This window comes from Diplotaxodon limnothrissa, linkage group LG14 (genome assembly GCF_057381915.1).
Source record: "Diplotaxodon limnothrissa isolate DT_005_m linkage group LG14, D_limnothrissa_male_GT1.1, whole genome shotgun sequence".
Lineage (NCBI taxonomy): Eukaryota > Metazoa > Chordata > Actinopteri > Cichliformes > Cichlidae > Diplotaxodon > Diplotaxodon limnothrissa.
The window spans coordinates 19,371,173-19,399,124 of NC_140609.1; the positions used below are offsets into that span (position 1 = coordinate 19,371,173).

At 41.7% G+C, this 27,952-nt stretch overlaps 2 protein-coding genes and 1 non-coding gene across 3 annotated transcripts; 2 read left to right on the forward strand and 1 right to left on the reverse strand.

The window, feature by feature from the left end:
- Positions 1–1,230: 1,230 nt before the first annotated feature.
- Positions 1,231–17,624, forward strand: nox4 (NADPH oxidase 4). The gene is made up of 18 exons (XM_085370749.1): positions 1,231–1,287; positions 1,599–1,694; positions 4,204–4,314; positions 4,605–4,689; positions 6,208–6,305; positions 6,876–6,903; positions 7,133–7,205; positions 8,579–8,659; positions 8,953–9,112; positions 10,626–10,790; positions 10,959–11,021; positions 11,701–11,761; positions 14,012–14,093; positions 14,819–14,938; positions 15,035–15,143; positions 15,486–15,554; positions 17,313–17,413; positions 17,504–17,624. Exons 1-18 carry the CDS (start codon positions 1,231–1,233, stop codon positions 17,622–17,624), a joined length of 1,680 nt encoding a protein of 559 aa, XP_085226875.1.
- trnad-guc (transfer RNA aspartic acid (anticodon GUC)) lies at positions 16,300–16,371 on the forward strand. The gene has a single exon. It is a non-coding gene; the product is annotated as a tRNA-Asp (tRNA).
- A 2,704-nt stretch (positions 17,625–20,328) lies between the features above and the next one.
- Positions 20,329–23,304, reverse strand: tyr (tyrosinase). The gene is made up of 5 exons (XM_085371643.1): positions 22,477–23,304; positions 21,872–22,088; positions 21,054–21,201; positions 20,658–20,839; positions 20,329–20,576 (listed from the first exon to the last, which is right to left on the reverse strand). Exons 1-5 carry the CDS (start codon positions 23,302–23,304, stop codon positions 20,329–20,331), a joined length of 1,623 nt encoding a protein of 540 aa, XP_085227769.1.
- Between the last annotated feature and the right edge of the window lie 4,648 nt (positions 23,305–27,952).

Genomic DNA, 27,952 nt, shown 5'->3' on the forward strand with positions numbered 1-27,952 from the left:
TCCCCTAGTCTGCATGCCAAATATCCTTGGGCAAGATACTAACCCGAAATTGCTCTCCGATGCATTCATCGGAGTGTGAATGTGAGTTGTGCTTGTGTGAATGGGTGAATGCACAAGTTGTGTAAAGTGCTTTGAGTGCTCAGAAGAGTGGAAAAGCGCTATATAAGAACCAGTCCATTTACCATATTTTTCAATTAATTGCATTGTTAACGTCATGCCTGCTAAAATTGTCATAACATGACAACATAACATGACACATTAGTTGTTTACTTCAAAAAATTGTCAGTGTATTTTTTTTCCAGACTGTTCGTCTGTACTTTAAAGTGTTTGGTTTAGTTAAATGGAATTTTTTAAAATAAAATAATTGTCCTTTAAAGTCAGGCAAGTTATTATCGACCTACGTGTCTGTGAAGGTTCTCAGTCATCCAGGTCATCGTAGTCAAAGGAGCTTGCAAAGAAAAGCGTCTGGACTTCTTTAAGTTGCTTGAAGACGTTTCACCTCTCATCCGAGAAGCTTCTTCAGTTCTTTGACCTTTGACCTTAGAACTGAAGAAGCTTCTCGGATGAGAGGTGAAACGTCTTCAAGCAACTTAAAGAGGTCCAGACGCTTTTCTTTGCAAGCTCCTTTGATTATCGACCTACCAACCCCACTTCAGATCAGACAAAAGAAAGAGTGTGACACTCCGGCTTCAAATAAACTTCAACTTTGCAACTCTTTGTAATTAAAAAACAGCAATTAAAATGTGTGATTAAAAGTGTAAGTATAATTTTTTAAAAGTACCTTATAAGAGTCAAAGATGGGAGACTTTACGGGGATACGCTTGTCTATAGCGCCCTCTAGTGCCAGAAAAACGCAGCAAGGTGCGATTAATCGTAGTTTATTGTTCCCCCCAAGTGTGTTTGTGGTTTCAATGAGCACGTCCTGTGTATTTTTATAAATTCACGATGTTTTAGGGAAGCTGCTGTCTTAATGTCCTTGCGTGTCGTTCATGGGGGGGACTGGTGAGAGGGGCAGAGAGAGAAAGAGCTGTGGTGGCTAAAAAGTGAAAATGCACTGTGAACGGCGGAGTTCCTGGGAGGTTGGACTGAGCAGGCACCGGCTGCTCTGTGGACACTGCAGTCTGGCATACAGACTGAGGCAGAGCTGCAGGGAGGACGAGTCTCTGAGATCTTGACCGCACCGGAGCTTTGGTGAAAAGTTTGGGCAGCTGCTGAGCCCCTGAAGGCATCATGGTTGTGTCGGCGCGGAGCTGGGTGGCCAACGAAGGAGGGAAGTACTTCGTCCTGGTGGGGAAAGTTTTTGTCTGACATTTGAAAACCACCCATCTCCACTTAAATCTGTTAACTGACTCATTAATATATCTGTTATTTATCTTTAACTTACACAATTCTCCAAGAACGCTCAAATGAATCTGTTGCTGCTCAGTTACTGTGTTTAGTACATGTTGTATCCATGCAGTCTGCTTGGCTATTGTAGGGCAGCTGTGGCCTGAACTCAGATACAGATGTGCACGAGACGTTTACAGGCAATTTCTTGTGCTGTTTGTGATGATGTGTTCCGTGTGTGTGTGTGTCTCTCTGCGTGTGTGTGGGGGTAGATTCTGTGGCTGGGAGTTAACACCTGGCTGTTCATCAGCACCTTCCTGCTCTACTTCACTGGACAGCAATACCACTACCTCTACAAGATGCTCGGGGTGAGACCTGATACATTTACATGCACTTTCTAGATGTGTTGTTTTGAACCAAGCTTAAAGAAGGAAACGGACCCTTTACTGAGCCCTTACATCAAACCCTTTCTTAGCTGCATATGTTTGATTAGACATAAACAGATTTTTCAAGATTTTTATTTTTGTACATCTTGTCATGTGAGACAGGAAAAACTCATCAGTGACCCTGAGGGTCATGATATTGTTGATGCCAGCTAACATTCACAAAAGAAAACTGAAAATAACAAGGTCACTCTTAATGATATAAGTAGCAGCTGTGTTTTTACCAGCTGTGAGAAACGTATAAGTGACTTTCGTCTTCTGAAATCACGCTTTTTCCTCTGCCCTGTCATTTCCACCATATCATTTGAGATTAGTTATAAATCATGTACCTTCATAAGGCCTACAAAGTGTAGCTCCATGATGTAGTGATTCACATATTTTGGCTGATAAGTGAAAAATCCCTGGTTCTTGTGAGTAAGGGAACTGCTGACAGTAGCTTTATTCAGTAGACCTACAGTGCTCTTCATAATTCCACAACTAAACAAGGTTGTGTGTGTGACTTTTACACTATTTTCTGTGAAAAATTTGATTCTTATTGTTGTTAAGGAAGAGATAAAAGCACCACGTGTATTGGCTTGTTATTGTGACCTCCAGAACCAGGCAGCAGGGACATGAGCTGGGTCAACCAGTCACACACACATAGAATCAGGTTTAGATTTTAATGCCTGCTCGCTCATGTGGTGTAATTTTTGTCACAAGGTCTCAATGGTGTCTCTGTGGGCGTGGGTGTGTGACTCTCGATGCATGCTTGTGTGAGTGAAAAAGTTCCTTGTCTTTGGAAATAATAATTGCAGTCATTACTTCTGCACCAGATCTGTGATTTTCTCCCAAAAATCACATTTTTTATGCAAATATAGCAAAAACAAAAGCACTCACCTGGATTCTGTGTTTAAAAATATATCAAATTGTGCTGAACAAACTCCAAACTGATAACTGAAATGTGCCAAGAACAAAGTTTAGCACATATAATACAGTACGAGTATTTGTAAATGAAGTTGTTAAAGCTAGTATGAAAAGCCAGCAGATGAAAAAAACAAAGGTAAAGCTGGAAGTGATAAAATTAGATGTGGCAGCGAGCAGCATGTGCGAGCTATTGCACTGCGTGTACAGTGGATAGCAAAGGGGAGAGAGGGGCAAGTGTGGGCACGCTGCTGGCTTGACTGAATGCCTTACCAGAGGGCTTAAGCTTATGTGTGTGTCTGCACGTGTACGTGTGTACATGCAAGACGGAGATGTATTTCGAAGGCAAACTGAATCCAGCTCAAACTTCATATATCCAACTTTTCTCCTTCACCTGTGTAAATCGGGTTTTGGGGATGTACAGAAAGCAGGGACCTCCTGCTTGGTTTTGGCGTCAGCTGTTCTTAGTAAGGTATGCTGAGTGAACGTGTGTGTGTGGGAAGTCTTTCAAAGGTGTAGGCGTCTGATTTATAAGCATGCTGGTCTTCCCCCATCATCTGCTATATGTAGATTTTAACTCTTGACCAGTTGTTTCACCACATTCTTATATTTCAGCATCTGTTGTACAGCACACTGTGACAGCTAATCACTTGAAACTGGTGACTGACCAGAAGCTGCTGCCGCCTTAAGGAATCACATTGTTTTAAGCGCACTTCCTATATTATGTTGCATCTCTTACAGCCATCACAAATCTTTACCGCTATTTAAATCCCCCATCCCTTCAAAGGCTGGACTCCAGTTTCAGACGCGCTCTCCGTCTTTGATCTGTGCTTACCTTCATCTCTCACACCAGTCATTTCAGTTTCTTGGGGATAATCAGAAGAGACGGCACCTGCAGCGCACGCTCAGGCTGCCAAGAAAGTGTTTAAATGTGCTGTGTTTACAAGATGCCAAAGGACGTCCGGCTTTTAAGCTTGAAAACAGCTTCGATTGTCGAGCTCTAAGATTAAGATTTGTAAAACCACATTACACAGCAGACGTCCCCCCTGTGTCGCTTCAGGTAAACTGTCCACTTGTCATCAACTTGTTAGGGGCCTCTACTTAACCTGCTCTGTACTGAAAGGATGATAGACTGTAAAACTTGCAAGTGGTGGCAAAACAGTGGTGTAGTCAGAAGAGTCTTTGAGTGTATACTTAGAGAATAAACAGTGTTTTCCAGTCTTTTTAAATCTCTTTTTAAAGCCAAAAACTGGATGACTTTCAAAATAAATGAATGTCTTCCATTTAAAGACTAACAGACTCCTAAAGGGGTCCTTAGCTCTCTATTCTGAGAAAGACAAAGGTAGTTTTATCTAGCACTACGAGCTATTCAATTGGCCATGATTGAATAGCTGATATCTGAATGGGAATAATCAAAAATGTGCACCTTAATCCACCAGGCCACTTTACACCCACCAAATGAGGCCTAGTGTTGGCAACTTGCCTAACAATGTATGTGTGTGTGTGTGTCTGTGTGTGTGTGTGTCTTTCCCAGCTAGGATTGTGCATCAGCAGGGCATCTGCAACTGTGCTAAACCTGAACTGCAGCTTGGTGCTTTTGCCCATGTGCCGCTCTCTGGTGACCTTTGTACGAGGAACACGGATGGTAAGAAATACTACAGCTCGGATGGATCATTGGAGTTTTTAGGGACGGGAAGAAGAACTTCCAAGTGGGTTTGGTTGTATCAGTGAAAACAGGTTGTGGGGCTTATTCTGTAAAAGCGACTCATATATTGTAAAAGAACTGCTAAAAAATACAGAGGCAAATATGAATATAGAAACATAAAAGGATTGCAGTCTTGATTAGGGTAGAAGGAAGAGGATTAGTTGGTGTTTTCATTGAATCCCAGCCACGTGAATAATACTATTGTCTGTGTGACACACACACTGATGCAGATATCAAGCAGAAAGACACGCAGACTGCTGGACAAGTCCAAGACCTTTCATGTGGCGTGTGGCGTTGCCATCTGCATCTTTTCTGGTAAAAGCTGTCACTCGTCACCCTGCCTCATATTCATTCATGTATCACTGTGTGCCTGTCTGTGTTAGTCTGTGTGCTGAATGTGTACACATGAATCCATGCTAGCTCAGCATTTCTGCTGAACCAGCTGTGATGCTCTTCTTGCTGTTTGTGTTTCTTTTTACTGTCTACGTGTCCTGTGTGTATGTTATTCTTATGGGTCTCCTATGACATCATGGGAGCCTCAAGCAGCCGTGGGTCCAGTGGCTCTCTTCTTTGCAGGGGTCTTCCTCTTATTCATTCATATGTTTCTGGGAAGCCTGACCGGCATTGCTGTTTCTTATAGTTACTTGCATGTGTCACAAAAAGCTGAACCGCAGGTAAAGTTAGTGGTAAGCCACATGCTGTGAGCTTTCCTGCAGCAGAGATTCGGGCATTGTAAAAAGGTCCTGCCTCGCTCTAAATATCTGACTAATTAATGTGATTAATGGTGGTTGCGGAGACGAGCTGGCCAGACGATGATTGTCAAAATTATGCATTACTGATTACTGATAAAGTGATAAATAAGGCCATTCATTCATCAGCTGAGAGTGTTTAACCAATCAAACTGCGTTACTTGATTGCTTATTAAGCAGGTTCATCTCCATGGAAGAGAAAGGCTGATGTTCACCAGCTTACATTCATACATCAGCATGCTAACTTGCATTAAATAGAAACAGAATGCCTGTATTTTCTTCAGAGCACATTTTATCACGGCCCATATAACAGTTGGAGTGACATTTTACTTAAAACCAAAATGGTCAGAAAGAAGCAATCCATTATCTGGGGACTGGGAACGTCGGTTAAAATCTTCCATTCTGTGGTTTCACGGATATTCCAGCCTGGGTTGATCGGCTGAGATTTTGGCAGCAGAATGACAGAAATTAAAAAAATTAAAAAAAAAAAAACTTCAAATGCTGGCATCTGTTCTTTGCCTGTAAACTTAAGTTCTTCTTTTATCTTCATCATCACTCACCTCTCAACTCATTAAACATTACTCAGCAGTTCCCTATGCATATGCGTCCCCCCGCCCCCAACCCCGGGGCAAAGTTCTCATGTGCTGAAAAACAAAACTCAGAGACAACAAATGACTACAAAGGGAGGCAGCGGGAGAGACAGATGGAGAGGAGGAGGAAAGAAAAGAGAGCAATAGAGGAGGCAGTGGGAGTGACGAAGGATGTGAGTAGGGAAAATAGGACCCTTGTGTCTCGTGATCACACCCTCTAATTCCATCAGCTGTTGAACAACTGCGTGGTTTGGCCATGATGTCAGCTAGGAGTGTGTGTCCTGTGTGTGTGTGTGTGTGTGTGCCAGCTAGTAAGTGGGGAGGTTGTTTTGCTGAGTTTTTGCTGAATAGACAAAGAAATGTTTGTATGAGTTTCTGACGGCAGTTCATTTGAACATGTATAATTAAGTGAGAGCGTGTCTGTTTGAAGTCTTGTATGTGCGCACTAAATGTGTTTTAAATCAGCACAGTGTAACGTTTTGTTTCTCCTCTAGTTATGCACGTTTCTGCCCACCTGGTTAATGTTGTCAGATTCAGTGTGAGATACTCAGATGACTTTCCGGCTCTCAATTTGGCTCGCTACAGAGGAGAGGTGAGACTCAAGCACACCCCCCTGAACTCACCATCACAGTGACACGTCCCACCGCAAACCCTGTGCTTCCAGTTTCAAGACATGCTTGAAACCTGTTGTCTGACCACATCTGGAGCACATGAGCAAAACAGTCCTGCACACCTGGTCATTCACAATGTAAAACATCCACTAAAAGAAAACATGATTGCTGGATTGCCAGATGATTAACTGTCTTTTATATCAAAGCTTAAGCTACTGTTACATAATCAGAGAAGCATTCATTGTGAAGCACACCAATCTCTAAATCTGAAAGCATCAACCTGTTTGAGCAAGTGAGGGAAATATCCAAATATGTCCACACTTTTAGCCAAAGCTAGTCGTCTGGAGATTTTGTCTGCTGATTAGCTCACCTTCAAGAACATTCTAGAAAGTCACCAGCTAAAGTGGTGTGTTGGAAAGAAGCCTGCAGACAGTTTTCTCTCCAAAGCACAGACTTGGCTTCCTCTGTGAGATCAAAAACTCTTCATCGGTCCTCACAGAAACAGATGCAGAAGAGTGAACACAATTCTTATTTTCTGCTTTCTTTCCTAGGACCCCATGCTGATTATTCTGACCACAAGTAAGGACTACTCTTTGTCATGCACTATGGTACAGATTAGTGGCTTTAGAAAGAATAGGAAGTCATGTTGTGTTTTTGAAATTCAGTTTTTATATTAAATTAAATGGCAAATATTGCTTTAAACGTGTGAGCAGACAATTCCCTTATGTGTATTTTTATATGTATGTTTGTGACCCCTAAGTACTTTGTTGGGTTTGTCTCCATTCTGTAACTGAGTTATTGTCTTTAGTCCCAGGAGTCACTGGTGTGCTGCTGGTCCTCATCCTCTTCCTGATGTTCATATCCTCCTCCTACTGTGTACGGTAGGCTAAATCAGACCACCATTATAATAGTCATCATAGTCTTTGTATTAATAGAAGCGAGGAAAGAACCCTCATAGACTTGATGAGCAACTGTAATTGGGATGAATTGGAGCCCGGCTCCACGTCTCCGCTCCTCGATACAAACATGATTTGTATTTATGTCTGTCTGTCAGACAAAAGGCGAGACATCAGTATCTCTGTGTTGTGTTTCTTCGCTTTTCTCTTTCTGTCTGAGCTCATGACTCATTTTGTGTTAGTCAAAGTGAAATGTAAGCTGGAGACCATGAGGAGGCACAATAACAGAAGGTTGTGGGAGAGAAAATCACAGCTCTGTCCTTATTCAGGTCATAGTGGGTCACTCACTATACGTGTATTAGTCTTCCGAACGGTCTCCCTGATTTCCTCGGTAATTGAACAGGGGATAAGAGGCTTTTCCAGACCACTTAAGGCTTTAGATAAGAATTTGGCTAAGTGGCTGGAGTGGTGGGATGATGGCGGCTGCACAGCAGAAGAATACCTGCTTAATGAGTCAGTGATCCACAGATATGAACTTACTTTAAAGTCTCCAAGGTTATTTATGTTTTACGGATTGCAGTACCTTCATGTCTGCTCCCTGTTGCCTTTAACATTAGAAAGTGTTGAGTTGTGAGAAGCTTTGCGTTACGATGCCCATGGAGGAGAAAATGTGTGCTCTATGATCTCATCTAACGACTTTGAAGAGAAGCCCACTTTTACAGCTTAATGTAAAAAAAAGAAAAAGTCACGGGCCACAGTGTTTAATTTATTTCAAGTGAGAATATGCATGAAATGAATTCCAAGATGCAATATTTTTATGTATTTATTTTTTGAAATGGAACTTTCCTCTCCAAAGATTCCTTCCACTTTCCCAGGAATGATAGATTGGGATAGCTTGAGTAATCTCTTCTAGCATCATTCCACTTCATGATCAAGTACAGTTAACTCAGAGAAACAACAGAGCTTTGTACTGCATGCCAGAGAGCGATACGTTGCTCTAATAGTTTCTCTTTTAAGTTCTTAAAAGAGATTTATGCTGTGTTTAGTTGTTGTTTCTGGAGAATGATTGACAGATTAAGCTATGTTTTGGTTAGTACAGAACCAGAAGAATCGTATGACATTGTTGGGTGTAACAGGATATCTTAGCCACGTTGTGTATATCTTAGTTACCATTTAAAAAGAGCTGCATTCGAAAAGGGAGAATACAGAGCTTGGTTGTTGTCTGCAGTGTTTATGGGGGGTTGTTCTGTGTAACGACCTCTTTACTGATCTTTGATGTTCTCCTCACTCAGGCTCTGAGCTGGGAGTCTGTACATCATGTCCTTAGTAAACTCTGATCGTCTTGTAATTTATTACAGCATGTCCAACTATGAGATCTTCTGGTACACACACAACCTCTTCATTGTTTTCTACGTCATCCTGATGATACACATGGTTGGGTAGGTAGCACTAACAGTGCATGTGGGTGTTTGGGTTTCCCCTCTACACTTATGCAACACACAGAGTCATTTCTTTTTCCAAGGAACTGAAAGTCTTTCAGGTGAAATTCAAATGCAGGTACTAGTCATCCCATTCAGCCAAGTGCTTGTTCGCGCCTGTTTGTTCTTCTGTGTGGTTGAACTGTCAGCCCCTAGTTTTCATTTTAAATCTATTTTGCCTGAGTAGTCGTAAAAGAGTGATGAGTAAATGTGCTAAAGTGTGACTGATGAAAACATTATGTTGTTTTCATCAGTGGAGCTCTAAAGTATCAGACCAACATAGAGGCACACCCCCCTGGTTGCTTCAGAGCCAACCAGAGCAGCACCGAGCAGCAGGGAGATGAACTGGACACGAGTGAAGAAGAGGAGAGGCGATGCAACGAGGACGCTCGCTTCCAGCCACATTATCCCCAGGTCAGAGTGTGTGTGTGTGTGTGTGTGTGTGTGTGTGTGTGTGTGTGTGTGTGTGTGTGTGTGTGTGTGTGTGTGTGTGTGTGTGTGTGTGTGTGTGTGAGTGAGTGGTCCAGGCATGTGTGTTATGAGCATATTTACATGTGTTTGTGTTTTGGTTTGAGTTGAAGGAAATGTTTGTTTAAGTCTTCGTCAGTGTTTTAGGGTTTGTGGTTGGGGCTTTTGGATGAATGCTGGGTATTTGGGAAGTGTTGGTAGGAGCTGGTCCCATTGAGCAGGGGTGTAATACTGCTAGGAAGGGGCTGCATCCTTTCTCTACATCAAGGCCTGTTTTTGTGTGTGTTTCCTCCTGCGTGTGTGATGATGTGTTTGCACTTGGTCGTTAAGCAACGAGCTGGTTCCATAAATCCCCCCTTAAGTACAGTTGTGCTCCCAGGGCTTTACTGAAGCTGCGAGCAATTAGTCTGTTACAGGTAACTGCCAACAGAAAGGAAGAGAAAAACCTCACACTGTGATATCAGTCGATTTAGTATTTATTCTTGTGAGCGTACTCTCTCTTTTCAGCTGGATTTGATTCAGACTCCTCGGGTTATTGTGATGGGGAGCAGGCTGATGGAATTACAAAGCTTTGATAGAAAATACCTGGTACACATTTCTGTACTAACATTCGCCGACTTAGATACATTCCCGAGGGAAAATTCGGCTGCTGTAGTTTGAATGGCCTTTATTATGCAAAGTTTCCAGTCGCCAAGCCTCATGATTCAAACCACTTTTCAAATACTGATACCACCAGAACAGCGGCAGCAGTCATTGGTTTGCTTACAGTGCTGCGCGAAAGTATTTGCCCCCTTTGTGGGAGTAAATACAAAATGCACTTTTTAAATAAAGACTTAACTGACTGGGCAAAATAAATGAAATCACTCTCTGCTTGTTAAATCGTGAATTAACTGCGATAAAGCAGAGTTTCTGGAAAGCTAGCCTCACTCAAGCCTGATAGCTCCCAGACCTGTTGAATCAAGAAATCACTTAAATACAGCCTGTCTGACAAAGTGAAGTAAAGTGAAAGATTTTAAAAAATGACACATCATGTCATGATCTTAAGAATCTCAAGATAAACAGCAAAGTCACTGATATCTTTCAGTCTGGAAAGAATTACAAAGCAATTTCTAAGATTTTGAGAGTCCAGAGAACCACAGTGGGAGCCATTATCTACAAAAAGACCAAACAAAGTTGGAACCAACAAAACTTTTTCTTTCTGTAGTCCACTCGTTTCAGTAACCAGGAACTGTGATGGATCATGAGCCACATGAGCTATTAAGTCATTGATTTTTCAGATCTTTCCTTTTATGTGACAGTGTTGGGGTCACACCAGAGTAACTGCTGAGATCTTGTAACATAGTGACATCGCAAAAAAAATAAACTCAGGAGAGCAACACACATGACATAAAGCTGTCTTTGTGAAACTGCTTTCATTATCTATCCCATATGCCTGGTTTGTGCTGTGTTGTTTCTGTAGACGTGGCTGTGGGTGTCTGGTCCTCTCTGTCTCTACTGTGTGGAGCGTTTCTACCGCTACATCCAGAGCCGTGACCCTGTTACCATAGTGACAGTCATCAGGCACCCTTGTGATGTCGTGGAGTTGCGCATGCTGAAAAAGAACTTCAAAGCTCGACCTGGACAGGTGAGTTGGTCAAATATCCGCTGCTTTTTGGAGAGAAGGGAAATTCCACTCGTTTGATTCATCTGATGATTTCTTTCTCTCGACATACCCCCTCTCTAATCCCCCCGTCCTCCTTCTTTTACATCCTGCTGGCTCTCTGCGACTTCCCGTCCTCCTCTTTTTTCTCAGCATATTCTTCTTAACTGCCCAGGTGTCTCCTCATTTGAGAACCATCCCTTCACGCTCACAATGGTAAGACCTACTGCAGCCCGCTTTAACGCATTCCTCTGTCGTGACACAGTGCAAGCACACATATATTCTGTATACACATGTGAATGCAGATGTTTATTAGTAGATACTCAACACACCCTCTGCTGATGACTGGCACTTGACTGACACCTGGGCTGTGCAGTAATATTGTGTTTCACGCTGTGTATTGATGCTTACGGGATTAGTTCAGATTCCATGATACAGTAGGAGAAGATAAAGAAATCCCTGTATGCTCGCACAGCAGGAAGGGATGGAATCATTTACACACAAACACACACACACACACACACACACACGCAGCCACATACAAAACCCACTGATTCCCACAAAGGAGCACAATAACTGTGCATGCCTATGCCTGGTGTGTTATAGAGCTTTGAGGAGGAGGGTAGAGAATCACTCTGACAGAGAGCAGACAGACCCCTGAGGCTAGTAACACTGTCTGCCAACAGGAAGGCCGTGCGTGTGTGTGTCCATCAATGTGTGTGTGTGTGTGTAGATTGTTAAATTTAGTGAAAAGAGCTATAGCTATGTATTGTATATGTGCTGACCCATGTGTTTGTGTGTATGCCAGTTTTTCTTGTGTTAGCTGCACGTGTCTCTGTGTGTTAACGTGTGTGTTTGTATTTTGAGTAACTGTCAGCCCTTTAACTCCTCACAGTGTCCCACAGAGAACAAGGAAACTTTGGGCATCCATCTGCGAGTTGTGGGAGACTGGACTGGTGGGCTCACACATACACACACACACACAGAGAAAAGAGTGACACACAGTTTCTATTCCCTATCAAAGCTGACAGGATGGAAGCTGTTTTGTTTTGTTCTCTCTGCTGAGGACACATTTCTGAAGAGCTGCATTCTGATGTGTGTAATCATCCCCTGTTTTTTTCTCCTTGTGTGTGTGAGTGAGTGTGTGCAAGACTCCTTCTTTACCTCAAGGCCAAGATTGTTCCCACAGGTTCATCATCTTCCTAGATGACACATTAGTTAATGGAGTTCAAGAATGTTAAAAATGGCAAGAATGCAGTTTTTACCATTCTTGAACTCCATTAACTAATAAAACCAGAACGAGGACTTGATGTCATTTGGACACAGTATGTGCAGTCTGTTCAGGAAAAGGGACTGGTTACCATGCAGCCAACTTTAAGGAAATATCTTTTAGTGGAAGTTCTGGCTAAAACACTTACTGTCCTTTCCACTTGCTTTGGTACACACCCTAATACACACCAAGGGAAGTTAATCATCCTGGATGACAGGATGAAATGAGAAGGACAGAAATGATGTACTGAAAGGGCCTACATCTCTGCATGGTAACGATATCTGTACTTTTAGTTGCATTGCTCATGACCAGTGTTGGGACATATATCACATATAGATACTGTTGCTAGATTTATTTTGAAGCAGCTCCATATAAGGTTTTTCTAAGCATTTTGATCTTTTGAGCACAAGCTTCTCCCTCAGCCTTTTTGTCCCGCATCAGCGTATTTTTGTTTGTTTATCTTGTATCCTCCAACTCTGCATTTTTTTCTGGTTATATTTAATATCATAAAAGGATGACTGATGGGGCTTTGTACTGATATGTGGCATATGTGAGGTTACGTTGCAGTCATTAGTTGTTTCTGAAATTTAGGCACGCCGAGGATAAACACTAACGTGATGCAATGAGTACTGCAGCTCATTAGTCCTGACATGGAGTACATGAGTAATTCGATTTTTAACCTCCCCGGGTATGTGTGTGTCAACATCTGAAAACGGTCTATAATGGGAACAAGAACAAAATCAGAAATGTATTTTCATTTTCAGTACTTATGATCAGTGACAGATGACACTGCCTGTCACTTTTCAGCATTCCAGTAGGCCAATCAGCACCATTCATTCAGAGTAAAAATTACAACTAACTAAATAAAAGACAAATGAACCATATTCAGAGCAACAGCAGACTCATAAATAATTTCTAGAAATATATGCTTGTCTGATTGTTCACTTGAGAATTCCCCACAAAGGTGAGATGTGCATATTTTTTTAACTTGTTGAATTGCAGCTTTGCACCAGGACTGCTGACTGCCACATCCTGCAGCTATAAAGTGTGTTTTTGAGTGGAAAGATCAGTACTGACATTCATGAGTTAGGACCTGTAGCCTATGATGCTGGAAATGTGTTACAGGCCAATTAATTTTCAAAAATTTATGAACTCTTACTGGGAATTTATGCTTCAGTAGGAAATTCATGCCGTAGCTACTTTGTAACTGCAAACACTTCTAAAACCCTATAACCCTACCTGCAACCTAATCTGACGTGCAACTCCTTGGAAATGTAAGAACACGTCACCTTGACGCAGCCTGCAACTTAAACTAACAACTATTGCAACCATTGATTCCTCTTGTCCATTTCTGCCTTCTTTTTCTCAGTTTTTGAATAAATCGGAGAAAGAATAAGGATATTAGTGCATTACAAGGAATAATAATCATATCATCAATATAAGGGTTTCAAGGGACTCGAAGGGACAGGATGAGGAGGTCGGACAATTTAGAGGGCGTCAGAATAGAGCTGCTGCTCCTGCACATCGAAAAGAGTCTGCTGAGTTAGTTGAGGGATCTGACTAGGATGCTTCCTGGACGCCTCCCAGGTGAGGTATTTGTAGTATGTCCTAGTGAAAGGAGACCCCTGGGGCAGAACCAGGACTCGCTGGAGAGATTACATCTCACAGCTGGCGTGGAAACAATTCTGTGTCACCCTGGATGAGCTGCAGGAGGCTGAGGTGATGCAAGTCTGGGATTCTCTGCTCAGACTCATGCCCCTGCAACTTGGACCCAGATAAGCAGTAGAAAATGAATAGATGGAAGTTACATTGACAGAAGCATTATGTATCTAAATATTCTAATAGGCTTGAGAGTATATGTGATCATTAGGAGATCCCTCTGGTTTTTTCACAAATCACACCATGCCTGAAACGATCTCCTCTCCTCTGTCCTCAGAACGATTCACACAGCTGCTGCTTCCTGAGCCAAGGATAGACATGGAGATCCTTCCCATGGCCCAAAAGAGGAGATACCCCAAGTACGTTTCTGTGTGTGTCTGCTTAAATAATGTGGCTGACTTGATTTCTCATGAAGGCTCAGAATCCCAGAATGGCTGAAGGTTTCAACCTTTTGACCTCTGACTCAGTGCTCTTCCTGCTCTGTGTTTGATAGACAGTCAGATGAGTTAAACAAACCATCAAAGGCCCAAACCCCCTTGGTCTCCTGTGTTGGAACAAATTTCATTTTTAAAAAAATAATGGAATATATTTTGACCATGAATATAAATATTTCAGAAGTGTTACAGATTCCTGTATTCATGATTATGTGACAGTAATGGCAAACCTCACAAACCACGCCTCATATGGATGGCCCTCATGTTATTTATCTTTTACGTAGTTTCATGTGTAATATCTTCTCAGTATTCTGTGTTACATTGAGTTAAGTTTGTGTCTAATTTTTTGTGTGTGTATTCTTGATCACACAAGAGAGCGAGCAGCTGTTGTGGAGATATTTATGTATTTGGGGGATTGCTGTCTATTTGTCAGTTCACACACACCAGAGCACAGACAGACAGACAGACAGACACACACACACACACACAACTGCACCCAGACTAGGATTTCAAATGCAGGATGTTTATGTGTGTTTGACCCAAGGGAGAAATATAATTGCATATGTGTATATTTATCTTGGTAGCTTCTCAGCCAACGATCTTTTGTTTTCTTTGTGTTGTTGTTGTTTTTGTCCACATTGTATGTTCAGAGTTTATGTTGATGGGCCATTTGGAGGTCCGTCAGAAGAGGTATTCAACTATGATGTCAGTCTTTGTGTTGCCGGCGGAATAGGAGTCACCCCGTTCGCCTGTGTGCTGCGGGCGCTGCTGTGAGTTCTTACAAAAATATATTATATGCTTATAAATTATGCACAGACTGGGCATTTATTAATGGACTTCTTCCTTCCTTCCTGCTGTACACCTAGTGATGGCTGGATGGGTTTCAGGTTGCAGAGGTTGTATTTTGTGTGGGTCTGCAAGGAACTCCAGTCGTTTTACTGGTTCGCAGAGCTGCTGTGTGCTCTGCATCACAAGGTCAGGACAAACTCTGGCTGTTAGAACCTTCATGTTATATGAATCATGCTGGAATTAAATGGCAAGCTATAATTCAAGTTTTCTAAATGTTTGTGGCATTCGGCAGACGAAGGTCAGAGGTGTATGTGTCTGTGAGACAGCAGAAGTTGTAGACTTGAGCAAAAAGCCTCTGTTTTTTGTTTGCTGGGTTTCACACAGTCTTGAGGCTGTTTGTAGTCTCGCCTCTGCTTCTGTATTTCAGAAAAATCTAGAAAATAAATGCTGCATTTATATCCTGTATCGTACTTTATGAATGAAATCAAATACACATCAGCAACACTACAAACCATGTTTTTCATTTAGCTCTGGAACGAAAACAGACCGGACTACTTTAATCTGAAACTGTATATCAGTCAACCAGACAGCTTGCAGGTAATTGTGGCACACACACACACACACACACACACACACACACACACACACACACACACATATCAGTGTTTCTCTTTGCTAATCTTGTAATTTTATTGTATTTCATTGTCACTTGCTCTTCTCGGTTTATCTTTTGTTAGATTTTAAGAACTCCACCCACTAGAGGGCGGTGCTTTACAAACAGAGAGAAGCTACAGCGCACAGTTTAAAGTGTATCTGTTGCATGTTTTCCAGACTGTTCCATTAAAGCAAACGCTTTTGTTCTTTTAGGCGATGTAACAGCCAACCAATATAGAAAAAAAATAATTCTGTTATATTAGTTTATCGAAAACATTTTGAGGAGTTTTGAACGTATTCGTGCGACTCTCGCGGTGGACGTCTGATTACGAAGTTTACGTCAGTCGGACCCAACCGGACCCTTGCTTATTTTAAACTGTCCGGAGCCTCGAGTCCTCTGGGGTCCTCTCTGGTCCGAGCACCTACTTCATTCATTTTTTTAAATTTTGTGACCTCGGTGACTTGTCCACCGAGAATTTACATTACCGTATAGAAACTAAGCGTGCGGCCCGAGCGGCGAGCTTCAAAGACGTATAACAGGAAGTAGTTAGCCGTCGATTCTGAAGCTAGCCGTGTCCGCTACGGGACATACAATGGACTTATTGACATAAATATACATTACAAATAGGCATAACGTCATAATGACCGACTTCTGTTTTTGTATGGCATACGCCGAATCCACGCTATCTCCTCGTTAGTATAGTGGTTAGTATCCCCGCCTGTCACGCGGGAGACCGGGGTTCGATTCCCCGACGGGGAGACGAAGTCTTTTTATCCGTTTAGCATCACACAACATCGCTGGGTGTTCCCATCAGCTTTGGGGTTACTCAAAAATGTTTGGCACATTATTCATTGCTTTTCTCAAAAATAACAGGATACATTATTTAACTACTTAGCCAAGAAAGTAATTTGTTAAACTACTCTTTACATTACTGTGGACTGTGGTTGTTGCTGTCCTGGACGCAGATTGCATTTGAATTGCCCTTTTTTGCAATAAAAATAAAATAAATGTCCAAAAGCTCCAAATTTCCAACTGTGTTAAGGTTCACCAAACCAGCCAGTTTATTGGTTGATTCCCATTTCATTTACATTCACCTTTTTGTGACTAAATTTCCTTTGCTCTACTAACAGTAGACTGACACAGCTATGTCCAGCACTGCCCATATGGAAAAGATATATATAAATCTTATAAAGTTTGTATCTGTCTTGTGTGAAACTTGTATGAAAAGCATATAAGTGTGAAAACAGATATAAGATCCCTTGAAAAATTATATAATGAAACTTGTATGTTTTGGATACTTACTAAAACAATGTATGAAAGTAATGCGAAAGTGGCCACTTTCATGAGTAAATCATGTAAGCCTTATATGATTTACTCATGAAAGTGGCCACTTTCATGAGTAATCACATATAAGTTTTTACTATTTCTTTTCTGTATGGGTGGTGGCCCTTAAATTAGATACCACATTCTTTTAGCCTCTAGGAGAAAACAGGAGAAAAAAACAGACTTTTTCACTTTTTTGATTTAGAGAGATGTACACTTTATCTGATAGAAGTCTCAAACAAAAAATGTTTCTCATAAACAGTATAAATGTTTCTTTGTTATGTTTTTTTTCTGTAGTAGTAATACCATTAACTTTATGTAACATATAATGCAAATGTGAATTCAAAGCATCCTAGTTTTTTATGCTTTTTTTGCAGAGCATGTCTGAGGAGAAGTACCGCCCACTCACATCAAGGATGCAGATTGGTCGGCCCAGGTGGAAGTTACTCTTTGATGAAATTGGAAAATCCAACAAACAGTGAGTACAGTGGGACTATCCAGTGAGTCTCGTAGCTGTAGAAACGTGTGTATAACATTGTTGTTAAAATTGATTTCTCTGTGGTTTCAGTAAACGTGTTGGTGTTTTCTGCTGCGGACCGAAGGGCATCTCCAGGACTCTCCACCGACTGTGTAACTCACCTCAATACAATGGAACAACATTCGAATTCAACAAAGAGTCGTTCAGCTGATTAAACTTTAGAGCTGGTGCTACACTGTCAGGGCATATCAGTAGAAGTCATCTACTTTGGGGTAGATGGCTTCTCATTCAATCATGGGAAAAGTTTTTAGTTAAATTAAAGTTCTTAGTACCTTTGGACAATCATGGTTGCTTAAAAAAATCTTGGATGGATTTTCATTTGATATAAATACTGACTGTAAAGTTAAATAATGATAGACTATTTATATTCAATCTCTGTACATGTTTTCTAAAGGTCTGGCACATCGAAACAGCCTGTTGGGTGCTTTAAATAAGCTTCGACTTTGGTTTGTGACCCAATCAACATGTGAGAAAAGCTTGGAGTCTCCCGAAGCTTCTGTATCATCCCTGCCCTGTTGCACCCCTCTGTGGAGTAAAATTGCATTCTCATGTTGGAGTCGAGTGTGAGGAAAAAGGTGTGACTCACCGTGATCTTATCACAGTATTAAGAGACTTAAGAGCCAAGCCCCCACCTAGTTCTAAATATCCAAAATATATGGATATCTTCTACATCCAGAATCAACTGGCCCAACATTTGTTTTGTCAGCATCTAAAATATACTGCTCACACATTCTTAATTCTTGCTTATTACCAAGTTGTAATTACCCTGGATTTGTCGATGAACGCTGACTAAATGATGATCACATTCTTCAAATACAGTGCTTAACAAATTTATTAGACATTAAACCACTAAAACTGATTTCTCTGTTCGGGTAATTAAGTGTAATTTGGTATCGTACTCAAATAATAATATTAATAATGTGCTTTACTATTTTTTCATACTTTTGTAAAGCAGTAAACCTGAAAATGAATGGATAATAACAATAATTATATTTTAGCATTAAAGGTATTTCTATTAAAGAACATGTGCATACTGGTGAATCAACTATTACAGCAACATAAAAATGATTTTAGTAATTACCAGTACTGTTAATTTAGGGCAACTGTGGGCTAAATTTACACTGGGGCGATGGTCGAAGAAAATTGTCAAGCAGTGTATGTTTAGCATGCATGTTAGATTTAAACGCTCAGAAAAGGGGGCAAGGATTTTAGGTCCCCGCAGAATGTTACGGGTCAGTATGTTTCTCTCACTGTGGAAGGATTTGTAGACAGCCCGGAGGGAAGTGTGACATTTGACAAAACTAAGAGGCAGAAAAAAGTATTACAACACTTATCTCAGAGTCTGAGGCAGTGTGGTTTAAAAATGGGCACACGATGATGCAGTCTTTACACACCACTACACCTCAAGCTTTTTTTTACTTTTTTTTTGTTGCTTACTTTATTTATATTGTTTAAAATAAATGTACAATTTGACATGTCAAGGTTCTGCAGGATTTTGGCAATCTTTACTGAGTCTACTCACAGGTATATAACGGAAGCATATTTCAGGTTATGATGATTTACTGGTTTACTTTAGTATTTGTCATGTTTAAAACCTCTGATTTTTTTTTTTTTGAATGCCACAAACTGGAGACTGGAGGTTTCTACAAAGAATAAACATCTTGATTTTTTTCTGATCAACTGAGTAAACGTTGTAATTATAATTTGAAATTTTTGACATTTATCTAAATCTTTAAGATCAACTTTCTTTTTTGGCACAAGTATGAAATAAATGGTTTATATTTATTACATCTTTATTAAATGTACTGTTTTCAATCATTGAGTGATTTAGTTTTACATTTATTTATAATTGAAACTACAGTCGTAATGACCACTCAAACATCGCACTGCAGTGCAGTAACTGAACAGCCCAGTCAATCAGCATTACATGCAGATTTCTGCCACCATGCTGTAAAATACACAATCTCCTAGTTATTTTTAAAAGTGATTATCAACATTATTGCATAAAAAATAGGCAGCAAATTTGCATCAAGTTGGATTTTTAATGAAGCATGTACAAACTCGTGATTCATCTTTGTAAGCACTGTAACAACTACAGTTAATTTGCTTGTGAGAGGATTGCAAGAAAAACTGCACGCTGTCTTTTAGCATCAGTTCAAATACACACATTAGCACATTAGAAATGTAGTCATTGTTTTCTCTGAAATCATATTTTTAACCACTCAAACTAAACTCACAACAGTGGTTAATGTACATTTTTTACATTTATTGCATATTTCACAAAACCCTGGAAGTTAAAACTACATCAGAAAAACTACTTTGAGCCTTATTTCCTCAAGGAATCCCAAAATAATTTTTCTATTCCGAATGTGTGCCGACTGAATGCAAAACATTTTAAGGTGATCCTCCTAGCGGCAGCTCCCTGCTGTTTGCTCATAGTCTCTTTTTAAATGGTCTCAAATCTTAAAGGGTTGGTTCACCTGTCCCCATCACGCTAATACAAAGGAGGTTGCTTCTTGTTGTCTACCCTAATTAGATTAGACAAATCCTGCAAACCCATGTAAAGTTATTTTTAAAACCTGTAACTGTCTGCACGGACAGCTATGTTGCTAACATATCAGTGATTTAACAGTGCTATCACCACTACCCACTTCCTTTCTGTTGATTCCATAGTAGATACCTGCAAGACACTGAGGTGTAAATATGTTTTTTCTTGTTTGGATGAACTGTATTTTCCTTTTTTTAAAAAGTTGCTTCACTGGCTCATCTGTACATGACTATATTTTAAAAAAACATAATCAGATTCTTGTTTTTAATTGGCTTCATAACCATCACAGGGTTGTGCAGTACCTGTGTTACAGAGTGGTCTGATATGAAGATGATCCTTCCTCTGAGCTGCTATGCAGTAATGGCTGTCTCTCCCCGTAGCTTGATGCTCTCTTCTTCCTCTGATTGCGCTTCCATTTCCGTCTTGCAAAAACAATGATTACTGCGATGATTGCAGCAATCAGAGCTCCCAGAATCCCGGCACCCACGAGCCACTGCCAGATCTGTTGTGCCTGCTGGAGGTAGGGGTTCAGGAACTCTTGAACAAACCTCTGACCTATGGTGAGACAGATAGGATAGGACAGTAAAGCTTAAAGAAAAGGCCATTTAGGAGATATGTTTACAGTTATGCACTGACCTGGGTCCAACAGATAGGCATATTCATATCCAAGAGCCTTATTGGACAGGAAATAATCTCCGTTTCTATAAAGAGGCAGGAAGGGAACCATATAATAGCCATCATTGTGACCAATAGGGGCATTGGTGCGTGGGTAGCTGTTTCGTGGAGGCTGGTGGTTCCTGAGCCAGCGCTCATAGATACTAATGAAGAGAAGAAGTGAATAAGAAGAGAAAAGGGACAGAAAGAAAAACCTACATGAAAAAATTGAATATATATCATGATTCTACATGATATGCAACTTTTCATCCTTACATCTTCTCTAGGTCTCGCTACTTTTATCTTTCTCACTGCATTACACCCAGTGTGTGCAGTTTACCTTTTGCAAATAATATGGGCGGATAAGTGTTACTATACCTGTCAATGAAAGCATGATGTAGCAGGAATATTGGGTCATTAGCTGAACCCTGTACTGATGACATGGAACCGTTCATGAACATATGCAAGGCGTTGTGCAAGGTGCTCTGGCCTGACACGGCCATACCCGTCTGTGGACTTGCAAAACCTGCAGAAGGTGCATGATACAGGAATGGCAACAATGTTTACACAGGAAGATAACACTCAGGGATGAATTTAGTAGTAAATAGTTTGTAGGTTTATATGAGAAAAATGTTTGTGCAGAGAAAAACGTGAGCTTGGTGGAACAAAAATGAGAAGGAACTGAGATATATTACGACTTAAAAGTCTTACAGCTCGCCTGTGCGACCAAAAAATGTAATTTATTATAATTAATTTCAAAAGTTCTCTGAGACAACGGGGGAATCATTTTCATATTAAATACATTTGAAGTTTTAACAGAATTGATGTCCTGATGAAAGAATGTCCTCTTTCACACCTCGTTCAAATGCACTTGATATAATTTAATTCAGGACACAGCTTAAGGGGCAGCCTGTGATTTACAACAAAACTGGAAGCATATCTAATGATATAACGTGTGCAGGATGTGTTAAACTCCAACAATAAATACATAAAATAACTAGCAGGTTTTAGTGTCGATGTCTGCATTAGAGTTTGCAATTCCTTGTACACACACTGGTTTGTATCTACCTTTTGTGTTTCCAATGTGCCAGTGCTCATTCACAAGCTTAGTAAGATTAAGCTGAACTTTGGTGATTAAACATGAAAGAAGAGAGGACTAACACAAATGTATGTGCGTGTCTGCCTCTCACTCCTACCCTCTAGGACATTTCTAAAGCTCATGTTGGCAAATCGGTCCATGGGTCCTGTCTCGTACTCGGGGAGGCCCACAGCGAACTCCACATCATCTGAATTGGGAAGTCGTTGCACACGATTGGTATCATGGTTGCCGGGATTACGTAACAATGGACCCTCCCCCGTGGCATTACATAATGCTTCTCGGCTGTTATACTCCTCTGACTGGGTGCAGATAACCTATACAAATGTATAAATGCAAAAGTGTAAACATACATGTTTCTCGGGCTGTTATAGCTCACAAACCTGCGGGCCTCCATAAGGCTTTAATATGGCTTTCTTACAAATAGTAAATGGGCATTAATAGGCATTAGTGAAAACTAATGGAACTCTCTGAGTATTCAGAACAATGCTGCTTTCAAAAATCACAACTTTAAAATAAAAATCTCTCAAATAGTTGGATTAACAGGATGAACCAACTTAATCCTGTGGGCTTGTTTTTACAAGAAAATGAACTTTCAGTGAGTTAATGTATAAAAACTGTTTAAAGGACCACATATAATCAAATATGGGTATTTCCATTCTAAGACACACTGAAACCCAGGGCACGAGGATCAATTTTTCTTACCTTCCATGATGAGAAGACAGAGGCAGTGCTGATGAGGTTGGGATTAAGGGAGTTGCGTCCACCCATCAAGGCATCGGTACACACGTCACAGGTCTGGGAGTTCCTCCAGTCCCAGTATGGGATGGTGAAATTAAAATCTCCTGTTAGCTTCCTGATCTCATTCTCCCAGTGAAGCAGGAAGACTCTGTGCCAGGGCAGAAATGCTGCAGATTCATGAGCAAAATCAATATCTTGCCATACATTCCCTGGTCCTCCCAGGAGGGCATCTCGGGACACATAGTAGTGCATCCACACAAAAAGGTCATAGGTGTTGATGTCAGAGAACATGGGGTTCTCGCCATTTTCTCCCATCTGTGCCCTTGTGCCAGTGGCGATGACATAGTCACGATTGATGGTGTTTTTACCCAGGTTCAGATAGGAGATGAACTTCTGCTGTTCAGCAGTCGACATAGTCAGGATGTTCCTGCGCACTGATTCCCTGTACTCAGCACAGTTTGAACCCCAGTAACCAAACCTACACTCGCCACAGTTAAAACCTCCATAGTTTCCAGCACAGCGGCACGTCCGGTTGAAGAAAGCTAAAGGCCAACGCTCTCTGTCATCGATCCCACTGTGCGGGTACTGGGGTCCATGTGGCTCGTCTGAAATGACCACGTCTGTGCAGAAACCGCGGCCTGACAGGGCACCGCAGGCTGAGCCATCTCCATCCCACAATGGACAGCACTCTTTGGTCCGCAGTCCTTCTGAAGTGGCACAAGGGCGAGGAAACTGGCTTACACAAGCCCCAATCAGCTGTAAGAAAACTAAAGACATACACAGTCTTCTCATGGTGAAAAGTCAAAGGCACTCCACTCAGGGGGAATATAAATTCTTGTTAAAAGTGTGAGAACCTCTTGTCCTCACAGAAGGTTAGGGAGAGCAAAAAGCAGCACCAGCAAATAGATTCACTTACAAAAAGTTACTTCCAGTTAAGCAGAGAAATACAGGCTCACACATTTCCAACTTTTGCTGTTTCCCCCCCTTTTTTTCTGTTTTGTAATATCTACTCCTCTAACCTACCATCTAACTAGCTACCAAACCTCCCTCAACCCTTACACTCATACACCCAGCCAACAGCCCCTTGTTCTCTGCCTACTCATTGAGCTGTTTTAGGGGGCTGTCCTCTGAAAAGTGTGTGATCTCACGCAGCATCACATGCTCAGGATAATATTCTTATTTCACTTTGTCTAGAGACCAGCTGACCTCTACTCCACTTCACCTCGGGCAGAAATGTCTGGTGTGTGTGTGTGTGTGTGTGTGTGTGTGTGTGTGTGTGTGTGTGTGTGTGTGTGTGTGTGTGTGTGTGTGTGTACGTACAGTACTCCCCTCCCTTGGGCAAAGCCTCTCCGGGAATTTATGCATGATCCGATGTGCTACAGAAACGTGTGACAGCAAGGAGCAGAAGTTGAGGAGGTGGGAGAGCGATACCGGACAGTGTATTAATGAAAAGCCAGGCTTGAATTTAAATATTAAGACAGTGTGTTAGGATGGGATGAGTTTGTGCTTCTACTTGGTCTTTTTATGATGTTAAAGAAAGCAAAAATGTAATCTGCTACCTTCAGCGATGTTTAGTACTGTCTCAGAATATCTCAGAATATGTGCTCTAATAAAATGGATACTATTAAAGTTTAATATATTCCATCCATCCATCCATCCATCTTCATCCGCTTTATCCGAGGCCGGGTCGCGGGGGCAGCAGCCTAAGCAAAGAGGCCCAGACCTCCCTCTCCCCAGCCACCTCCTCCAGCTTATCCGGGGGAATACCAAGGCGTTCCCAGGCCAGCCGAGAGATATAATCTCTCCAGCGTGTCCTGGGTCTGCCCCGGGGCCGCCTCCTGGGTGACATGCCTGGAACACCTCACCCAGGAGGCGCCCAGGGGGCATCCTTGTCAGATGCCCGAACCACCTCAGCTGGCTCCTTTCGATGTGGAGCAGCAGCTGCTCTACTCTGAGCCCCTCCCGGATGGCCAAACTTCTCACCCTATCTCTAAGGGAGAGGCCAGCCACCCTTCGGAGGAAGCTCATTTCTGCTGCTTGTATCCGCGATCTCGTTCTTTCGGTCACTACCCACAGCTCGTGGCCACAGGTGAGGGTAGGGACGTAGATCGACCGGTAAATTGAGAGCTTCGCTTTTACACTCAGCTCCCTCTTCACCACGACGGACCGGTGCAGCGTCTGCATTACTGCAGCTGCAGCCCCAATCCGTCTGTCGATCTCCGGCTCCCTTCTCCCATCACTCGCGAACAAGACCCCGAGATACTTGAACTCCTCCACTTGGGGCAGGAACTCATCCCCGACCCGGAGTGGGCACTCCACCCTTTTCCGGCTGAGAACCATGGCCTCAGATTTGGAGGTGCTGATCCTCATTCCCGCTGCTTCACACTCGGCTGCGAACCGTTCCAGTGTGAGCTGGAGGCCCTCACCCGATGAAGCCAACAGAACCACATCATCCGCAAAAATCAGAGATGAGATTCTGAGGCCACCAAAGCGAAAGCCCTTCGCCACTTGGCTGCGCCTAGAAATCCTGTCCATAAAAATTATGAACAGAACCGGAGACAAAGGGCAGCCCTGGCGGAGCCCATCACCCACCGGGAATGAGTCCGACTTATTGCCGGCAATGCGAACCAAGCTCTTGCAACGGTTGTATAGGGATCGAATGGCCCGTAGCAATGGGCCAGACACCCAATACTCCCGCAGCACCTCCCACAGGACACCCCGAGGGACACGGTCGAATGCCTTCTCCAAGTCCACAAAACACATGTAGACTGGTTGGGCAAACTCCCATGCACCCTCAAGTATCCTGGAGAGGATAAAGAGCTGGTCCAGTGTTCCGCGACCAGGACGAAAACCGCATTGTTCCTCCTGTATCCGAGGTTCGAGTAGCGGACGAACTCTCTTTCCAGCACCCTGGCATAGACTTTCCCAGGGAGGCTGAGGAGTGTGATATATTAAACATGACATTTTATTCAGTCTGCCATGTTATACCATGACACATCAAACCTCTTTTAGAAAAGGTTAGATTGAGCTTCACTATAATTTGACAAAATAATATAACGGTGTCTGTCACAGAAGGTGTTTTAAACTCTTTTAACTCATAATGAAGAATGGGGAGGGGGGGGAATTATGTCCTTTACAGACCATTATGAGTTAAAGGTGATAGGATTAAACATAATCAGTGTACTTTGTGGTGGTTAAATACTTCCACACACTGATGTGGCAGGTAGAGCAGTAACATTAAGGACTATGTTGGCATTTCAACCTACATTAAAGCCAACACTAATGCTGAGGAAATAGACTAATTCTACCCTTTATTTTTAGGAAACAAGGCCATTTTTGTAATAAACATACAAATAATATTTTTTCTGATATATAAAGATTACCTCTGTGACTGGAATTTTAGTTCAGATGCATGCAGGCTGCATAAGAGTCTTGTGTGATATTTCATTTTGACCTAATTTCATGCCCCATCAATAAGAGTGAAAGGGGTGAATTGTTTTTCTGTTGCACAAATATACAGGTTATTACTGACACTGAAAACACTAGTTCATCCACATGGAATCATGAATGAAACCTTTAATGCTGCTGCTGTTTAACAGCAATCATGTTGAAAACTCAACCTTTGAGTCCAAAAGAGGAAAAAGTACAGTAAAATTGTTACGGTTGCTTTGCTTTTCAAGTCTTTAATTGCAAATGAAATGGAAGAGTGAATAGATATGAAGTTGTAGTCATACTTTCCACCAAATGATTAAGATGCTTTGTGTAATAAATACAGTGTATTAATTGTTAATATATTGACAGTGTATTAATAGTATGTAGAAGACGTTTATAGCTGATAAAATACACTTAAAGGCTAATTGCATAAGAAGTGAAATGTAATAATGGGTCTTTGTCAGTATAGCCTCATGGTACACACCACATGGTACATCGTGACGATCAGCTGTACGTGGAAACTTCCAGGAGGAGAAAGAGAGAGATTTTTTCTCCACAGGTTCCGTTCAGACTGGTACAGTACTCAGGGCAGAAAGTCATCTGCGCAAGCTTTAGGATCACAAGCCGGTCACATGCTACCGTAGCCAGGCACGGGATGCAGCTTATCTCGGCGCAGGAAAGCAGTGGAGCGCACAGGAATGACCATCACACGATAAACCTGCCCGCAGGGCTCCTCTGAGAGAGACAAGGGCACACACAGAGTGTTTGAAAAAGTACTTTTATTTGAACTTACCAAGAATTTAACCTGAAATTACAACAGTAGGCTTCAGTAACTCCTGAATAACTCGGAAACCACGTGACGTCGAGTAATGGCTTCGGATTGAGACATTCCCATAAAACTTTTTTTTCCTGTTTCATCCAGACACAAGAGGGCAGCATGAGCCATTTGAAGATAGACCACCAGGGAAGTTGCCTGTCACAGCACGATTACTGCACGCAGTCAGAGTCCTCCTCATCATGCGTAATGAGATAACAGAGGAGGTAGATGACGGCTGATTTGTCTAGCTGGAGGGGATTCTTACGGTTGTTTTACGTTTGACATCTCACAAAACTCCCGCAGGCTTTTAAAAGCCAACCTGTACAAAACTGACCTCCACAGATCAACGAGGAAGTTGTCTTTGTTTTTCTTTTAATGCATCTAATGTGCACTTGAAAATCTGTAAAAAGAAGAAAAGAAAATCACAAGAAGAATTTCAGCTCAGTCTTGAAAACAGACCTAACTGCACCTGTCGCATCTCATCTGTGTGTGTGCGTATGCTTGTGCAGAAGAGATACTCAAAAGCTATTATTTTCATAAACTATGAGCTGAAGCTTCTAATCTTTATCCAGAAACAGTTTCTATAAATGAAACCTCAAGTTGTGGAGAACCCCCCCCCCCCCTTTTACTTGTCTTCCTTTTTAAAATGTAATATACTTTCCTTGCGATTTTACAAAGTTTTATTTTATTTCTGCAGGGCAAAGCTAACGCAGAGCTGCAGTCTCCCCAATCTCTGTGCCATCCCTGTTATCACAGCATCCTGGTAGTCAGAGACACTGTGACAGCTTGTCAACCTGTGCTGACAGTTTACATCGACACTGAGGCTGCTTTTCAGAATGTACGCACCCAGTATCTGGAACAGCCTGCCTGCAGAATTGAGAGCAACCTCCCTGAAACCCTTTAAAATTTAAATTTACATTTCCCTGGATATATTATAAAAAATATACACACCATTTTGATTTATTGCATTGCCAAACCCACAGTGACTGCAGTGAGTTTTTTCTAAATAGATCTGCCAAAGATGTGAGACTTTTTCTTTCTTACTGGTTTTTCACTTGTTTCAAGTTTTTTGCAGAACTTCTCCACGATGTGTAAAGTACGTGGACAGGTCTGTCTTTTGTGCTTTATGTGCTTGATGACAAATCTGCAGTCTACTTAAGTCATATTAAAACCCACTCTCCACTTGTTCAA